Source organism: Schistocerca americana, chromosome 6 (assembly GCF_021461395.2).
Source record: "Schistocerca americana isolate TAMUIC-IGC-003095 chromosome 6, iqSchAmer2.1, whole genome shotgun sequence".
In the NCBI taxonomy this organism is placed as follows: domain Eukaryota; kingdom Metazoa; phylum Arthropoda; class Insecta; order Orthoptera; family Acrididae; genus Schistocerca; species Schistocerca americana.
In genome coordinates this window covers 535,816,455-535,836,651 of record NC_060124.1, presented here as the reverse complement: position 1 = coordinate 535,836,651, position 20,197 = coordinate 535,816,455, and the positions used below count along the sequence as shown (strand labels likewise).

Genomic DNA, 20,197 nt, shown 5'->3' with positions numbered 1-20,197 from the left:
CCTGGACTTTCCACCATTCAGTTAAAAACTGAGTTGCTCTGATATAATGAAACACACTTCTTGTCGCAGTTTGAAAAAACCTAGTGCTATAATTTTTACTGTAATTACTGATTCAAATAACATGTACACAACAATGCAACATGTGTTCAGACACAGTGATGCTTACTAGTGCAGGACAGCACTGTCTCATCTGACCAAAACTATTAAAATAACTTTTCTAAATAACACATGAAATAATATTGCACTCAGAATGGCTATTCAGTGCAGAAATACTGCAATCAAAGTTACAACAAGCTCAATTCAGTTAAATTTCAGAAAATTTCATGCCAGATTAGTTTCAAGAAAATAATGTGATTTACTTTTATGGCACTGATTACTTTTTTAATTAAAGACTGAAAGTTTTAAGTAAACACTTCAATAGTTGAGCCAGTGGAATATGCAGGAAAGCTAGTATTGTTAGCAAATATATATATTGCAGAATATATAAAGTTAGCCATAAACACAACTTTCCTGTTTTCAGTTAGAAATGACTGCAAAAAGGAAAACAAAACCACACATTTTCACAGCACAGCTTAATGTGTTGTTTCTCACAGCTGGTTTAACAGAAAGTGTTTACTGTGTAACATGTCTCTGTCTCCAGTGGTTTAGGCTGTGTGTTGTCAGTCAGTTGAGAAGGGATTCATCCAACCAGATCTTTCCTCGAATTTGTATGAATAAAAACAAGAACAGGTTCAGTAAGGTCATGAATTTATTGTAATGAAAAAAATCAGAATTCATTGTTTTGGAGTCATAATGGATCATGCTTGAGAAGTTTTTTTCAATTTGTCTGCAAACACTGTCTACACTCTTCGTCAGTCTCATTGACTTGGCAGTCTTGTAGCTTGGCTTGCACTGTGCATATGGTGACTGATGTTTCGACACCTCATTGCTGGTATTTTGTCCAAAGAAATAAACCACAAACTGAAATCAATTGAATATTTGCAACACACCAAATTGTAATGAACTGAGATCAATTTAATCTTTGCAACACATTAAAGACATGATCACCACTGATAACAAACTTCAATGCAGAATTTGTTGTTCTTATTAAAACATGTGACAGCAGACCTGTCAGACTGAATGTTACAAATTTTTGTTGTCATGAAAATGTGACAGCAGAACTGTCAAACCCATCATCACATTTCCTTGATTGATTTTTTTGTACAAAAATACCAACCAAATTTCCAACTTTTCTGATGGATTTCCCAAAAATTTTGTTTCACATGAAGATTGTCATAACAGTTGTGAACATAACAATACACGGCAGTATTCTGCTGCATCCATTTTCAATAAGCTACCACAAGATTTCAAAAATCTTGGCAGTAATCCAAATCTAAACTGAAGAGTTTTCTCATGGTCACTCCTTCTATTCTGTCTAGGAGTTCCTTAAAAAATTGAGTTAATTCCTGTGTTACATTGTTGTTTGCATCTATATAAACTTATAGCTAGTCATCATTCTAGGATTCATAAACATTTTATTTTATTTATTATTACTTTTCTGTTGTGATTCTATGACTATGAAGATTTGGTCCTCAATTTGGTCCCACGAAACTAGATGTGTAAAATAAAAAAATAAACAACAAAAATAAATTGACCAAATTGGTCCAGCTCTTCTCAAGTGATGATCTTTCATACATGCGGCAACTGACTTTTATTTGTATAGATTTTAATTATATTTTATGAACACTGTATAAATACATTTAAATTGACATTGCTGGTATTGTTTTAATATCAGGATCTGTTAAGTACAATGCTTGTATGTTCTTTTTCAAGATCTGAAGCTGCAACACCAAAGAAAGTGATTATGTGTAAATAATGAGAGGAAGGGCCTGGGATAAAATTTTCAGGTACCCTGAAGGTAACTTTGTGTCTCAAACTTTCATGGTAGTAATACTCACAAACATGCTAGTGGAACAGGGTTGAAAACAGTGCTAATGGATAACAAATGTAAACAGTATAGAGCAATGTTGAAAGGGGAAACTGTAAGGAATACGATATGACAGTTATAGTGTGCACAAAACACAATATTGCACCTCAGTAGTTGAATTCGTGATAGTAAAACATACAACAATTATATGAAGAAACAAGTCACTGAGTGGAAAAATGTGGAAATATTGCACAAGTCGCATAAACAATTGCCCTGCAATAAGGGGGAAATAATTTTCTGCAAAGCTGTTGCTACCAAAGTTTACAGAATACACAATTTTAGGTCACAATTAATTATAAAACATGTCACACACACTATTCACATGCATTCCAAAGTTCTAAAACATATAGCTCTTATTACATAAACTAGCAACCTGCCCGAGCTTCACACAGGTAGCCCAAGTATCTATGGTCAGACAGCTTGTCTGGCTTGGTGGTAAATTTGGTTAAGGGGCACTGCATAGTGTTATAATTAAAATTCTGAGAATAATGTTAGGGAACTGAATTTCATCAGTTTCATGTACCTGAAATGATTTAAGCAGAGCACACCAGGGAACTTCTTAAGAGACATGAATGTTATCTGATCCATATATAAGTGGCATTTGGAGTGATATCTCATGGCAGTGATGGTAGCACATCATAATTTAATCAATATGTGTACAACCAATGTAAATATTCTATGCAAATCCTGAGAGAGAGAGAGAGAGAGAGAGAGAGAGAGAGAGAGAGAGAGAGACTAGATGTGTCTTTGAATTTGTAGTGTATCATGGATCAGAGGCTGGCTAAGTGGATCATATCCAAAGGTCACAAATAAAAGAAATGAACAAAAGAAACATGCTTGATGTAAATGTTTAGTCCTTGAAAGCACTCCTCTTGTGAATCTTAGTACTCACTGATTCAGTGTTCAGATTGGTGGCTGCAATTCTTTGTCACAAACTCCTTGTGGCAGACTTATTCACTCTGCCATGCAAAGAATTGTGTTCACATTTAGGTTTGATTGAAGCAAAGCAGAAAGCTGAAAATTGTATCATCTGTTTCTCTGCTGAAACAACTTTCCTTGTGTAAATGAGTCAGAGCTGCATACCTCACTGAAGTAGTATTTTGGAAAGTGTTTTACTTTTTGCATAAAAAATTAAAAACCATAGATTTGGATTATCATACTTTTTGCTAAGCAGTTGCTCTCAAATAATTTCTTATGACAGTTAGAAGTCTTTTGAAATTTTCTGTAGTCATCCATCAAGAATTGGTTAATTACATTCCATCCTCTATTTTTAAGGTGTCGAAGAGATTATGCCCATGTTGTTCCTTCTTTAACAAGCTTGTGAATCGACCAAAATTTATGAGCAGTGCTGCTACTTTCTGGTTGGTTCACTTAGGTTATAGAGTGGTGCATACAAGATGTAGCTTCATTTCAAATTGTCCACACCAACTGTGACAAATAATATCACATCCACATCAACCGTGACATGCCAGACAGATTTCTTCTGTTGTTGGTACACCCAGTTTGGCTGTGGGTACAGTGTGCTGTGCAGAGCTGTGGACCCAAGGAGTTCTGCTGGTCATCACTAGGTGGCAATGGCATTGTTTTCACAGTGGCGGTTGACAAATTCATCACAGTTCGCCCAGTTTGTTTGAAATATTTGTAAGTTATATGCACAAACCTTCTTCATAAATGAGTCTACCCATTAGTGAAAACTGTATTAATATCCTCACAGTAGTTCATGAATTAGCCCAAATATACAGAAAGAAGCGAACAGAGGACCAGAATTTGTGTTTGGAGAGATAATACACAATAAAATTAAGGGGAAAGATTGTTTCTGGATTAGGATATTGCTGCGTAATACTTCTAAGAAGCATAAATGTAGTTTAAAATTGACAGTATGTGATAAATTTTACCCACCACTCACAAATGTTTGAAAATACACAATATATCTCGTACACATAAGTCTTGTCAGTGTTAATGAAAGATTATGTGAAAACGACATGAACAATAAATTATTGCTGTACAGAATATCTACACGCAGAGTCTCACACAAAGGAAATTGGGATGTTGGCTTGCATGTGGAAAGAAAGGTTTGATGGAGCAGAGTTTTTACTTAGTTGAATCTGTGACACTTTCTACACTACACGTGCCAAAGATAAAGATGAGAACTGCAGTGTTAGAGAGTGTATATAGAGATGGAGAGCTATCTGTATATTGTCAGTGTATCTCTCAGTATAACGAAAATACTGGGCACCAACAAAGCATGTCTATTGCATGTGGCAACTAACATCACTCATTGTGAATGAAACAACACTTATTATAAATCTTGCACAGAAACTTTCTATAAATTTGACACATACTGTGAAAAGTATAAGAATTTTATTCAGTAGAAAGACAGATAACATCAGACTGGTGTGCATAATAAAATGTTAATGTAAGAGCATTCTGTTCATTGTGAAAACGAAATAGGCAGTGGCAAATATTAAGTTTTCTATGCTTGCGCGTTATTGTAAGATAGTTGTCTGAGTAGGACTGTGGTGCTGTCTTTACTACAACATATATTCATATTCAGTAGCCTACTCATTAAAATTATGAAGGAAATGTAATTGTACCAGGGAAAAAACTAGAGCAGAGGATCTAAGTTGCAACTGAAATGGATGTTCTGGTGTCCAAAGGTGCAGAAGTTGAATGCACGCCAGAGGTAAGGACATGGATGCCAACTAGGGATCTCTCTGCTCCTGCACTGCAAGCCTTGCTGTGCGAGTGCACTACTCTCTGTACCACATTAAGTGCAGGGCCAATAGTGTTTCCCACAGTCATGTATTTAGGGCGGCCATGCAGTGCTACCCTGGCAGTCTAGTACTCACCGTAATTCGTGTTTGCATCACAGCCGTACTGCGTTCCAGTTCCATGGGTTGAGATACCTACTGTCATTGTTTTGAGTGTTCCTGCATTGTTGTTGTCTCGCTGTATTTATCACCTCAGTTCTTTCTTGCCTGCCTCAAGTTGTGTCCTGGTTGGTCATAGTGTCTGTTGTCCCCTACTTGTTTGTCTGTCCTGTCTGTTTGTTGTTAACAATACTTCCAGTGGCTCCCACGTCTTGTGTCTTTGCAGCTCCATTCTCTGCTGTGCGCTGCTCACCGGTCATTTGTGGGTATAACATTGGCAATGAGGTAAAAAGTTTAGTAGCATGAAGGCTAAGTTGGTCTGTCTCCTGGAGCAACAGCAGCAACTCATGCAGCAGCAGTGCCAGTTAAATGTCTTACAGCAATCCTTGCAGTTGTTGATGGTCAAAGTGACGGCATGGGATGCCATACCGCACCAGCTCCCGGGTGCCCTGGTTTTGATGCTTCCCCATGTCTGCCATTGTTTCCACTCTTTAACGACACTAAGGAAGACTGGGAAACATATTTGCATCATCTGAAACAACATTTCACAGCATTTTAAGTCACGGATGGTTGTTATTCTTAACCTGGGCCCCTCATCAGTGGTCACTTACGTCTTTTCCTGCCCACTCTTGTGCAGACTGTCTCCATTGCTGGAAGACATGCATGCTCTGTCAGAAAGACGGCAGTCTCCTATATGCCTGTTGCAGGTGCCCAACCCTCTCCCACCCTCACCCATGCTGCAGTCAGTCGTCCCACTGGACGCCCCATTTGTGCAGAAGTTGTTCCTTAGCCTCTGCCTTTTTAACGTGGATATTCGTTTCCAGGTTGATATGGGGGCTACCATCTCCTTGATCAATTTGGCGATGTATACACGCCTGGGTTCCATGGAGCTGTCTCCTAACTCTCGGCAATTGCTCGCATGTGTTGATGCGTGTATCACCCTCCATGGGCAGTTTCTGGTCCAAGGCACCTGTACATATATTCTCCGTTCCTGACCCTACTGGTGGTTGACTATCCCTTGGCTTCCAATTTTTAGACTTGATGCTTTCACACTGTTTGGCTTTTCGATTTCTGATGAAGTTAAGATCGTTTACACTGCCGCCCCATTCCAGTACCTCAACGAACTGTGCTCGGACAATGCCTCTCTGTTTCAGTCAGACTTAGGTTGTGCTTTGGACTTCCAGGCGCATATTGTTCTCTGACCAGATGCTGAGCTGTAGTTCTTCCGGGCTCAACCCGTTCTGGTGGCCTTAAGTCTGGCAGTCGAGCAAGAATGCAGACTGCAGGCTGCTGGAATCATTGAGCCCGTGAAAGCAAGTGCTTGGGCGACCCTGTTAGTGGTGATCAGGAAACCCCAAGGCTCCCTTCGCCTATGTGGGGATTTTCGCATTACAATCAATGCACAGTCCCTGGTTGAAACTTATCCCGTTTCCCAACAGGAAGACCTTCTCACCAAACTTGCGCATAGCGAGTACTTCTCTAAGATCGACCTGGCAGAGGCTTACCACCAATTACCCTTAGATGAGGCATTCCAGAATAAATGCAATTGGTGCCGGCCATTTTCCAGAGGTACCTGGAGCGGCTCACTCAGCCCGTCCTGGCTCATGTCAATTATCTCGATGACATCTTGGTCACCTATGGTACATGTCACGAGCATTTGCAAAACTTCAGTACCTTATTTCACACCCTGCAGGCTGCAGGCTTATGATGTCGGCTGGAAAAGTGTAGTTTCTTTCAACTGGAAGTTGAATACCTGGGGCACTGGCTCAGTAAAGATGGCATTCGCCCAATGGATTGCAATGTCATGGCCATCAACTCCCTTCCCCATGCCAATGATTTATCTCACCTGCAGGTTTTTTGGGCAAGGTTAACTACTACTTGAAGTTTTTGCCACAGGCTGCTGACGTAGCACAGCCCCTCAATCGTTTGCATAGCAAAGGGGAGCCTTTCAACTGGACTCCTGCCTGTGATCAAGCTTTCCTCCGCTTGAAAACTATGCTCAGGCCCCCCTTGCCTTTACTGCCTTCTCTCCAGACTAGTCCTGGCTCACAGGAATGAAGATGACTCAGAACAGCCCATTGCGTATGTATCCACGATGCTATCCCCAGCACAGAGGAACTATTCTCAGATTGAGAAAGAGGATCTGGCAATTGTTTGCCATTCAAAAGTTTTGCGTCTATCTGTTTGGGACGAAGTTCACTCTCCTCACTGATTACAAGTCTTTGGTTACCCTATCCGGCATGTGTGCACGCGCGCGCGCGCGCGCGCACACACACACACACACACACACACACACACACACACACACACACACACACAAACCTCCCAGAGCGAACTGTTCATCTCTGGCGCTGGGTGCTGTTCTTACGCAATTACACGTACGTTATCCAATATAATCCCACCTCTCAACACTCCAACACAGATACCGTGTCACGTCTCCCCTCAGGCCCTGATTCAGAGTTTGATCAACAGGAAGTCCTCTGCTTTCATATTGATACCACCTGCCAAAGTACACTGGATGGATTTTCCATCACGGCTGCACAGGTCGCATCAGACAACCAGTGGGTTCTCTACTACTGGTTGGCCCACCTATCTGACCTGCTGGCTGAAAACTGAATTTAGCCCCTGGTGGCACCTCTCACACAGGCTCTTGGTTGTGGCGAATGTACTTTTGTCAGCTGCCGTGGCTGACGCCCATTGGTTGATCATCCCACCCGATTTGCGCCACTGCATCCTACGCTTGCTAAACCACGGACACTGGGGGATGTCCTGTATGAAGGCATCCGTCCTCCAATGTCACAGCAGAATGACTGGTCAGAACATTTAAACAACAGCTGACAAAAGCAGTCGAATCCTCTGCAATCGTGTCAGCCCTTGCCTTATTCCTGACCACTTATCACACCATGCCAATTGATGGTCAAAGTCCGGCCAGATTCTTCCATGGGCAGCAATCATGGACCCTGTACCATCTGCTAAAACTGTCGCCTTCTGAGCCCCACTTCTGACCCTGCTCGTATGGGGCAAGGCTGCTTGGACTCCCGCCACAGTAGTCGCGACCCGTGGGTGGTGTGTGACGTCGGTACAGACAAAGAAGGGTCTTGAGTGCTGCCACCATAGCCAACTCCGGCCTCATACCCCTTCGTGGTACCTCAAGTCCTCCGACCCCTCACCTCCTTCTTGTGTGCACAAGGCCGTTGAGTCGGCCCCACTCTGACAGCCGCTGGCTCCCCACAGGCATGCTGGCACTCCTTCCCGTATCCACAAGGATCGGAGGTGCTGCGCGATGCCCTGCCCTCCTGTAACATTTTGATGGGTTCCACAGACTTCCCTCCCAACCCACCACTGGTGGTCGATGACACAGGGTCTCCCTCCATTTCCTCTTTCCGCCCACCACGGCACCGTCTAGGGCATTTCTGCCCCAATTTACAGGCTTTCGGGGAGATGTATCTGGTGTCGGACGGCATGGAAGCTGAATGCGCGCTAGAGGATATGGACCTGGCTACCCACAAGGGGTTGCTGTGCTCTGGCGCACACCTGCTCCATGAGCCTCACTGTGTGAGTGCATCACTCGTACATGTGAAGTCCACGACCAATCGTGTTTCTCACGGTCATGTATTTAGGCGGCCACCTGGCAGTCTGGTACTCACCATAGTTCGTATGTGCATCTTGGCCGTACTGTTTTCCACTTCCGTGTGTTGAAATGCCTACTGTCATTGTTTGGAGTGTTCCTGCATTGTTGTTGTCTCGCTGTGTTTATCACCTCAGTTCTTGCTGCTTGCTTTGTGTTGTGTCCTGGTCAGTCATAGTGTCTGTCGTACCCTACTTGTTTGACTGTCCTGTCAGTTCATTGTTAGTGATACCTTCAGCGGCTCCCCTGACTGGCGGCTTCGCATCTCCATTCTCTGCCATGCACTGCTTGCCGGTCACTCGTGGTTATAACATATGTTATGTTAAAACACCTGTGATATTTCTTTTCCGGAGAATGAATGTAAAGTAGCCAATATGGTGTGAGGAGACAAGGAATTATAAGAAACAAAAAATATACTCATATAAGAAAACAGTAAAAATCCAAAAGATAACCAAATACATGAATTTACCATTTTATAAGGTTTGAATACACCCGAATTTACCATTTTATGAGGTTTGAATACAGTAAATGCTTTCCATTTGTTGTGTATTGTTCTGTCAAGGGGGAAAATGAAATGGTTTTAACATATTGCGTTAAGTCAGTTGCATATATACAGTTGTAAGCATTTTGGGCAGAAAGGTTTGAAATAATGGAATGTCGGTATTTGCATATATGTAACTGAAGATTATCTATTGTGCAGGGACCAGAAGAAACCTGTATTCTTCGTTGCCAGTAGAGGACACCATGCAGACATTGGTGGCATTACACCAGGATCCATGCCTCCACACTCTAAAAGCCTAATAGAAGAGGGAGCTAGTTTCAAGAGCTTTTTCCTTGTGAAGAAAGGAGTATTTAATGAACAAGAGTTAATTGATGCTCTCATGGCACCAGGGAAAATTCCCGGGTCTTCAGGAACCAGGAATCTTCAGGACAATTTGTCTGATCTAAGAGCACAGATCGCAGCTAACCAGAAGGTATGACACTTATTTTGCATCTGCAAAGTTATCAAACAAATATTGTCACTACAAATCATTGAACTTTCCACTTACTTTTTTGCATTCTGATAATATATGAAGCATTAGATTAATAACAGCATCATTTATTGGCTCTTATTACTATGAACATTTACAAAAATAATAATTATCTTAAAAATAGTTATGAAAGAAAGAACGTAATTCTCACTTCTTATTTCTTGCTGTAAATCTTTGTAGGGCATCAGTTTGGTGCGAGAGCTTATTGATGCATATGGTCTGGATGTTGTCCAAGCATACATGGGCCATATTCAGTCCAATGCAGAAATAGCTGTAAGGGACATGCTGAGAGAAATCGGAAAAAGAGCAAAGGAGAGAACTGGACAAAGTGTCTTAGAGGCTGAAGAGTACATGGATGATGGGTCTCCTATAAAACTAAGAGTAACAATTGATGTTGAAGAAGGAACTGCAATCTGTGATTTCAGGTATGCTAATGCATTTATTTCAAATATTATAAAATTGAGCCTTTTTTAAATAAGACAATTCAACTCAATAAATGGGAGAGGGAACAATTTTTCCAAAAAAGCATTTGATGTAAACCAGATTTACTAAAAATGTGTACCCCTGTTTCTGATTGGTCAGGGAATCTTATTGCCTCTCAGAGATCAAAGGTTTGATTCCCAGCACCATAGATACTTAATGACACCTGTGCAAAACTGGGGTGGGTTGCTAGTAGCTTGTATACGGTGCTGGACTGAGTTAAAAATTTATTTTGTAGACTCATTTGTTTATCTACCATTATTTATTTCTTTGAAATTATGAGACTGAATTGCTCACCAGTTTATACCTTTAGGAAGTGAACTACAGTTACTGCTGATTGCCACACATAAAAATACACAACACTAAAACAGCTTTGGGAACTATCAGTTCCTTCTACATGGAGGAGAAAGGGATAGGTTGAGAAACATTAAAAATGAAACGCAGGTCAATTGGAGGTACAGAAAGAGGAAGACCCAACTGTTTTGAGGAGCAGGGGAGACAAAGACCTGAAACTGCTGAACTGGTGAAGCATTGCCAAATGTTGAAGCCAAATTTTTGTCTCTAACATCACTAATATCTATGCCACGTCATTTAGGAGGTGGTTATTCATAGAAGTCGCAACTTTCCATTCATTTCACATTTCTCTGCATATCATTCACACAAAGTAGCCTCCACAGTTTTGTGAGGGAGTACTATAGCTTCAGTGAGAAACAAATTTTGAATATTAAATGGTTTTCTACAATGTTATAATGAAAAAAAGTTGATCATTCATCAAATAGCAAACACTCTTTAAATGAATATAAAAAAAATTCCCTCTCATCCTGGGGTTTGAGTGACATGCCCTTCCTTTTTAACCTTCTCTAACTCTCTCTCTCTCTCTCTCTCTCTCTCTCTCTCTCTCTCTCTCTCTCTCTCTCATATCTGTGAGGAAGGAAATATTGCTTCTGAAAGTGTGGCAATGTTACTTATTTTTATATGCGCCTATCAGTGTCATTGATATTTCGTCTCCTGAAGATAAGTATTGTCCAGTAACTCTACTCATAATTTTATAGTATGCTTGAGTGAATTTTCCTTCTGATACAACTTGTGTATGTCTTCTTTGCATTTCAGCCATCTAAGGACCACATTAATTTTGTCCAACTTCATTTCTTCTGGGATTTAGGATTCTTAAACCTCATACTTAAACCTCATACTTTGCAATCTTATTCACTCTTTATGTCTGCATGCTTTCATGGCCATTGTCATTGAATCAGTTTGAAGAGGAATACGATTCAGCTTAATGACTTACATAGTTTTGCTCTCCACTTTTCCCATTTTTTGTGGAACCCGTTTTACCTCTTGGATCCAGCTTACTTTGTTTACCTTGTCAATGTGTCAACTTCACATGAGCCATTCTAAGGATGTGTCCAAAGAACAAGATCCTACTTTTCCTGACAGTGGCAGAGATGCTCTCTAACTGGGTGTACAGGTTCTGGTTGGCTTATCTTCTGTATTGGCTGTCTCCTGTTCTTTGAGGTCCCAATACCCTCATAAGAATACTTTGTTCTATAAATTCTAGCCTCTGAGGTAATCATGTTCTTACAAGTGTCATACGTTCTGCTGCATACAAAGCTTTAGGGCGAGTTATCGTGATGATTGCCATTTACTGTGTATTCCCAATAGAGGAATGTAAGCCTCATTCAGCCACTTTACTTTGGAGCTTTGTGGTTTGATTAGTTGTCTCTTTTAATAATTCTGGCACTATCACTGTACCGTCTGTGAATGCCAGGAAGTGCATCTGTATTTCTTTTTTTGTTGCATGCAAATCACATTTCACCTCACTCCTTTCATTCCTTGTCACCATTCCCTAATCCCCACATCAGGGATTAAAGTCTGTCTGCTTGTCTGACTATAGTTTTGGTCCTGAACGGCTCTTGCTTCTGAAGGACTCTGAGAATTCCTTAGAACTTGAAAGTGGATAGTACATTGTTTGCAGTTTGTTTAATCAGTTTGCAGAATTTTCCATCCAAACTGATGTCCTCCAAAGTTTGATCAGGTTCACATTCAAGATCTGTTCTGTGTATGATTTGCCCTTTCCAACTCCCGACTGGTACTCATCAGTTTGTGAATTTAGTCGATTTTCCTCTTTTCAAAAATGATTTTGAGAATATCTTGTAGGTCACTGTTACTAATTATATTCCTGTGTAGTTACCAGCCCCTGACTTCTCCTTTTTTGTGTAATGGTTGACATCCACCTCTGGAAACTGCTCAGATGCCAAGATTTTTGTTTATAATATGTATTAGTTTGATCTCTTTTTCATTAGTACATACATGTACAGCATAAATGAGACACCATTAGTACTTAAGATCATGAATGATGAAATGGAGTATACAAGTCAGGCAGTTGTTGGATTAACTGAGTAATGAGGGAAGGATTTTCGGAATCATATCTCTCAATTTGGTGCTAGGTGAGGGTTAGTCTAAACCTTTGTGAATAATTGTTTTGTGTTTTTCAAGTTCTGATGTTACTGGATGATAAAGAGAGTACTAGATGATAGCTAGTACACAGTAGTGATGGGTCTGTTGTTGTCATAGGACAGAATAGCATTGCAAATCTGTTTCTTGACTCGTCGTGCACACTGTTATGTCTATGGAGGCTCATATTTGGACAATTCCGGATAATTCCAAGGCTATACAGAAGAGGCCTATTGACATGGGATCAATGACAGCTCTCAAAATAGAAATATTGTTTATGATTGGTACATTTCATATGGACATGGGCATTGTTGAGTCAGTTGACAGATTGGCATGGACATCAGGGACTGCGGCTCACGTAATTGAATGATCAAGGGAAGATGATTTGGATCTGGACATTTAGGTAGGGAGAAGCAGACACAGAGACACAGGCCTTCCCATGAATCTAGATAATAAAATGTCCTCAGTGAATCTGAACAACATGGGAAGGATAGAGCACTACACACTATAGAGAAGAGGTGTTGACTTGCAGACAAGGAAAAGAACACTAGAAATTTTTCAGCTTTCAGACAGAACACTTCTTCAAAAGCAGAACACCACACACACACACACACACACACACACACACACACACACACACACACACTATTCCTGGGCCCTAAGGCCCTACTGTTGCTGTGTTTGACTTGAGCAGCAGTCTAACTGGGGTAGGTAGCGGTGGTAAAGGAGAGGTGTGGTGTTGGAGGGGGAGGCAGATTTCTACCATGCTGTCCCTCCCCTACCCACCCAAGTGCAGCCTCCCAGTGCTGTCCCTGCATCCTGCCACAGGCAGCACAAACATCTTCCCCTGCCCCTACCCTGCTTTTCCTCCCCCTTCCTGCTTCACGTCTCTTCCTTGCCTCCACTACCCATGTCAGATAGATTGTCACTGACATCAGTCACAGCTGCTTTGGGCCTTAGTGCCCGGGGACAGGGCTGCGATCTGTGTGTGAGGTGTCATCGTCGTCATCGTTGTTGTTGTTGTGTGAATGTATGTATGTTTTCTACCTCTGAAGAAGAACTTTGTCCAAAATCTGAAATATTTCTAGCTTTCTTTTTCATTGTGCCTGTTGTGACTCGATGCCATTTGTGTATACCAATTATCAATCTGTCCTTTCCATATTGTTTTTATTCCATCCTGGACTTCCTGGTTTTCAGTGAATCTGAACTAGACAAGTGGTGTGAATTGTTGAGTGACCCATAAGCAGGTTGGCAGAGGAAGTTTCCATGCCCAAAACCAGAAAATAACTTTTATAAAAAAGAATCCATTATTGCTTTATTGTTTTATTTTTGATTCCGCTTTTAGCACATTCAGCTTCCTAGCTGTTCCACAGTGAACAATTTCTCATTCTGTCTCCACCAATTCAGAAAATAAGTTTTTGCTGTAACAAAAATCTAACTTCACATTTTTCATGTATCCTGCTTGGCCTTGGCATGAAAGCTATCTTCCCATAACAATCAGTCTCTGTGATTGCTACACATCACTTAAAAATACTTCTGTCTTTTCGTTTTCCTTCAATCCCTGCTCTGTTCCTACGTAATCACATCTTTTAAGTACAGCTCCTGTAGTAATAGCACTATTATTCTGTGACAGTAATTTCTTGCATCCCATCTCTAAGATTGAGATCCTTTACCTCCAACAGTTGGAACATGAAGTGCTGTACATAAAATTCCTTCGTGACTCAATTGGCTAGAAACTGAATTGATGTAAACATCCTACCAAGCTACTCAAATTTCCTTCAGATTGTTTTGCATATAGCACCTTCTTCTGCAGGTCAGTGCAAAGAGAATTATTTCCAACAGATTGACATGCTTTGACTTTACCAACTGCTTGATGTGTTTTCAGTCGGTTATTTTAGTGGATAATTTTCTCCACTATGATGGCAAGAATGATTTGAAGCATTAATCCCGGAAAAAAAAGAAAAAAGGTGTAAAAAAGTGTAAAAAAAGAGTAAACCTCCATTCTTCATGAACCTTCCAAATTGTGACTGCAGAAACAATATTACGAGAAGGATAGGTTGCTATTCAGCATAAAGATGATACACTGAGCAGCAGATAGGCATAATAAAAAGGAAGTTACAACACACTGATATTTGGCCAAAGCCTTCTTCAGAAAAGAAAGGAAAACACACACATTCACACAAGCATGCACACCTCACACACAAATGACCACTATCTCCAGCTGCATTCACCAGACTGCCGCTTGTAATGTGGAATGAAAGCAGCAGTCCAGAATGGGACACGGAAGGGGGAGGGATAGCAGGGTACAGATGGGGGAAAAGAGGAGTGGTGTCTCAGAGAGATTGCAAGGCTATAAGGTGGTAGGACAAGGTGGCCAGGCACAGCTTTGTAGGCTGTTGTGGAGGGGAGGTAGAACAGAGATTAGAAAAGGAGAGGAGCAGAGAGGGCAGTTAAAGAGAGGGTGCATTGCGGAGAGTAGTGCACATTGAGGTAAAAGGATGTGAATTGGAAGGGTGTGATACTTCAGATGGGACAGACGCTGTTGGGTAGAGGGTATGGGGACAATAGGCTGTCCTAGGTTGAGGTCCCACATCCTCCACCCATTAATTTCTGCCCCCCTCTGTCCTGTCACATCCTCCCAATTTATGTCCTCTTACCCTCATTGGGCACTGCTCTCTGCCAATGCACCCATTGGTCTTTTGCCGTCTCTGCTCCTCTCCTGTTCTGCTCCCCATCCCCTCCTTCACAGCCTCCCAACACTGCGCCTGGCAGCTTTGTCCTGCTGCCTTTTAGACCCCCCCCCCCCCCCCCCCCCCATGCTCTGTCAGACACTGTCTTCTCTTCCACTATACGTATCCTGCTATCCCTTTTTGTTAAAATATTAATTAATTATGTCATTTGGAAAGTATTAAATAATAATGTAGTTGGCTAAATAGCTGGGTTGTTAGAGGCTGTTTAAAAATAAAAATTTGTTAAAAAATGCCAAAAATTGGACAGCTTAGTTACACACACCAACTATGTGCAACTCCAGGATGGCACCTGCATCAGTACACCAATCAGATCACAAACTGCCACTGAATATGCTTCACAATTAAAAAGAAGTGAAATGCTTATGGCACAATATAGACTGCCTTCATTTAGTTGCAATAGTAAAGATGGCTTACTGAGTTGCAGAGAGGTGCAATAAAAATATTGTTGCACATTACAGCACTAGGCCAAAGTCTTCTTCAGCAAAGGAAACACACACACACACACACACACACACACACACACACACACAGACCACTGGTAGCTCCGACTGAAATGTGACTGTCGTGTGAACAGCAATTCGGAGTGGGCAGGGGAAGGGGGAGGAATAGTAGAAGACAGGTGGGGGAAAGAAGAATGCTGTCTGGCAGGGTGTGTGGTGACTAGAGATTGCCAGGTGCAGGTTTGGGGGTTGGAGTGTGGGGGAAAATATAGGGAGTGGGAAAGGAGAGAAGCAGGGAAGGGGAAAGAGCAGGTGGGTACATTGACAGAGGGGCACACAATGAAGGCAAGGGAATATGGAAAGGGAGGAGATGGTAGGATGAGGGGGCAGAAAACTGTTGGGTGGAGGGTGTGGGGACAGTAGGTTACTGTAGGTTGAAGTAAGGATAATTTCTGGAGTAGAGAATTTGTTGTGAGGATAACTCCCATATGCAAAGTTCTGAAATCTTGTGGTTGAGGGGAGGATCAAGACGGCATGGGTTGTGAAGTAGTCATTAAAATTTAGCGTGTTATGTTCAGCTTCATGTTGTGCCACAGGGTGGTCTACTTTGTTTTGGCCACAGTTGGTCTGTGGCCATTCATCCTTTTGGGCAGCTGGTTGGTAGCCATACCAATATAAAAAGCTGTGTAATTGTTGCAACAGAACTGGTATATAACATGGCTGATTTCACAAGTGACCCAGCCTGTGATGGGCAGTCTGTAGTTCCTGCATGTCCTGCCAGACTTCTCTCCCCCCACCCATACCCTGCTATCCCTCCTACTTCCCCACCCCACCCCACTCCAGATTGCTATTCACGTGACAAGTCACATTCTGGTCAGTGCTGCTGGTGGTAAAAGTCATGTGAGCATGAAGTGTGCTTGCTTGTTTGAATGTGTTCTCGTTTTCTTTTCTGAAGAAGGGTCTGGCCAAAAGCTCAGTGTGTAACCGTCTTTATTCTGTGCTTGTCTGAAACTCCATGTGCCATCTTTACGGTGAATAGCCATCTATCTTTTTCATAATATTGTTGATATTCCAACCTGGACTTTCCGTTTTTTGAAGAATTGCACAAATATTCATAAATGTGAACAGTGCACTGATTCACAAAGGGAAGTTGAACAGTACAACATTTTGAGAGTCACAATGTGAGAAACATCTTGGTAAAAACAAGACTGTATGGATGCATACAATTAATACCCCTTAATAACAAAATAAACACTCTTATTGATAGTCTCTGTGTTGAATAATTGCCTCTTACTGCCCCTGTACTTGTTGCTTTCCTTGCACTCTTGAGTGCTCACTTTGAGTGAGGTTACATTTACAGTGAGAGTGAATGTATGAACATTTCTCTTCCTTAAGTTCTTAACCTGGTATGAATGGAATGTTACTTTTGCAGTGGTACCGGGCCTGAAGTATGGGGGAACTGCAATGCCCCCAGGGCGATAACTCTGTCTGCTCTCATCTATTGCCTACGCTGTATGGTTGGGCATGATGTCCCTCTTAATCAGGTATGAGATTTATGAGTACAATTTGACTCACAATAAAACTTCATATAATTTTGCTTTTTTGTTATTCTAAGTACCAGTTTTTGTTGTCAACATTCTGAATCTGCTTGGTGACTAGGTAAATAATTATTATTTAAAATTTTCTCTTCTGGAACTAGAATGAGAATCAGATGAACATAGGATGTAATTCCAGTCTCTCTGATGACCACTCCCCCTCCCCCCTCGCTTTTTGATCATTGTCTCCTATCCCTCTTTTCGCTCTAAGGAAAGAACATATAGTACTGATAACCAGGAGAATTTAGTGTACTTTTATGTGGATCAACTGGCAATGCTAAAGTACTGGTAGGTAATTCTGTCTTATAATTGTATAGTTTTTGAAGAAAAACTGTGTGTGGTATTGTTAAAATTTCATTATGATGAGAATTTTTCCTATTGATGGGTAGTCTTTGACTGTTTTGGAGGCTGCCATCTTGAATGCAACTTGTAATTTTGAAATGGAAATGGGTCCATAGAGAACTACAAGAGGAAAAACAATGGTGCCTTTCCTTAGAGCATAGCTTTATTCATTCTATAGTAATGACCAGTATGCCATTCTTATGGGTAGCATGAAACCTGATCTACAGCCTGCAGACCACTTTATAGTATGTGACAAGTCTTACTTTGTGAACCACTGTCACTTCATCCCTTCCCTGTTCTAGTTGCAATGGTTCATGGGGGCAGGAAGATTGTTTGTAAGCCCCTGTGTGAACTCAGATCTCAATAATTTCACTTCATGGTCTTCTCACAAGCTACACAGAGGGGCAAGCAATGTACTGATTTATTCTTCTAGAACTGTATGCAGTTGGAACATTAGCAGTAAACCATATTCTGATGCAGAGCACCTCTCTTGCTGCATCTGTCACTGGAACTGGTTGAGCACCTCTGTGACAACTTTTGAGCTAGCTAAATGAACTTGTAATAAAATGTACTGGCTTCCTTTGATGTTCTCCTTTTTTTTCTGTCAATCCTCTATGGTACCGATTCCAGGCTGATCAGCAATATTCAGGTGTTGGTCAAATAAGGGTTTTGTAAACTACCTCCTGTGTGGATGGACCTCACTTCCTGTGGATTCTTCCAATGAATCTGTTTGGCGGGTGCCTTACCTGTGATCTGTTTTATATAGTTGTTCCACTTTAAATCACTCTATGTGCCTACTCCTAGATATTTTATAGATGTGACTGCACCCAGTAAGTGTCTTCAATCACGTAGTCATTCAATAATCATTTTTTCTGCCTTTTTATGTTTAACATGTTATCTTTGTGTATGTTGAGGATCAGCTGCTAGCCCCTGCACCAACCATCAGTCCTCTGTAGGCCTTTCTGTATTTTACTACAGTTTTCTAGTGTCACAACTTCTCTGTATACAAAAGCATCATCATCTCCGAAAAGCATTGTGGAACTTCAGACATTATCCATTAGGTCATTTCTGTATGTTGTGAAAAGTAAAGATACTATAACATTCCCTTGGGGCATGACTGAACCTACTTTTGCACTTGAATATTTCTTTCATGCTGTGTTCTGGTTGCTTGAAACTTCTCAGTACAGCCACACAACTGGTCTGATATTCCATGCTTTCAGAATTTTGTTCATTAGGTCGGACGTACAAATGAAGAGGTGGGGGGGGGGGGGGGATATGTCTTAATATTATCCAACTGATAGTGGAGATCAAGAAATCTGCATCCAAAATCATCACAGAATCATCTGAGCCTCTGGTTTAAACCTTCCACTTGGATCCAAATCAAAAGCCTGTGATAGATTCTGGGAACGGTGCTGCAAAACACTTAGCTTTGCCTCCACCTGGGAAGTAAGGTGAGGTGTTTTTACCTAAGAAGCCAGATGCCTGCAGGAACTGAGTAGGGCCTTTGAATACATGCACTAGATGTCATTCATGCCAGTAGGAGGCACAATTTGCAGCTGTGTGCACTCAGTGCAATTGCTGACAGCAGGGCTCCCTCCACCCAGTATCAGGCAAATAGAGCAGACATTGGCCTTCTTTCTTTACCTGCCTGCTATTTCCCTAAGGGCACCATCACCAACCTAATGTTAGAGCTCCCAATAACAAACAATCTCACACTCTGCACTTGCTCCTATCTTTCAGGAAGATTGGCCTCTGTCCTAACAGACAAAGTGTCTCCTGCTTGGTCAGACATACTTTCAGCAGTGAGCAATCTCACAGACCTGGTTTTGATGTGCAGAGGAGGGGGGGGGGGGGGGGGGTCGACGACGACACAGCTCAGCAGCTGCATCCCATTTATCCTTCCACCCAAAAATTTATGACTCTGCCACTGTTCTGAATTCACTGCAAGTAAGTGTCAGCCAGCCAGGACAGGTGAATCGGGAGGTACTGTAACACTAGGGAGTCCAGATGACACTATAGGCTCTAGAGGTACCAGAGGATTTGTCTCATGGTGCCCCAGTGCCACCACAGCCCAGGGCTGCAGCCTAAAGCTTGTAGGTCATGTCCAACACAGATTCCAGCTATTTTTGGACAGTAACCAATTCCTCCTGCACTCATAAACAGTGTCCCTGTCCATCTTCAGACAATTTTTGTCTATCTCATGATTAATATAACACTAGCCAAAGCGGTCACTTAGTACAGTCTTAAGTTCTGCTGCTACAGTACTTCTGATTTTTGCTACATTACAAAATCAGCTAATGCAGTGCAATGCACTAAAATTTAATGGTCTTAACACAAGCCAAACACTGTGAGATTGTCCTGACTTCAGAAGAGAGAATCACTCATACTACCACCAAGAATTTCAATCAATGCCACTCAGAGAAACCATCCATCATTATCTGTTGTGTTGCAGTGAAACGTCTCTCAAAATTCTGTGAAACTGGCTCTCTTGCAAACAAACTGAAAGCCAGATAATTTAAAATAGCTAAAGTTGAATCAACATCAAATGCTATTCTAACATTGTTCAGTAAGACTTTGGAGTGCAATACTCATCACAAGTTGGGTCAGCTGTACACCAGTGATGCGAATTTTGGCCACATGA

General features: G+C 41.6%; 1 protein-coding gene across 2 annotated transcripts in view; it reads left to right on the top strand.

The window, feature by feature from the left end:
- Window positions 1-20,197, top strand: part of LOC124619376 (5-oxoprolinase) — a 204,989-nt gene that overhangs the window by 134,956 nt on the left and 49,836 nt on the right. For both annotated transcript variants that reach the window (XM_047145702.1, XM_047145701.1), the window contains exons 14-16: window positions 9,165-9,438; window positions 9,676-9,920; window positions 17,052-17,163. In XM_047145702.1, coding sequence (XP_047001658.1) covers window positions 9,165-9,438; window positions 9,676-9,920; window positions 17,052-17,163 — 631 coding nt within the window. The remainder of the gene's footprint in view (window positions 1-9,164; window positions 9,439-9,675; window positions 9,921-17,051; window positions 17,164-20,197) is intronic.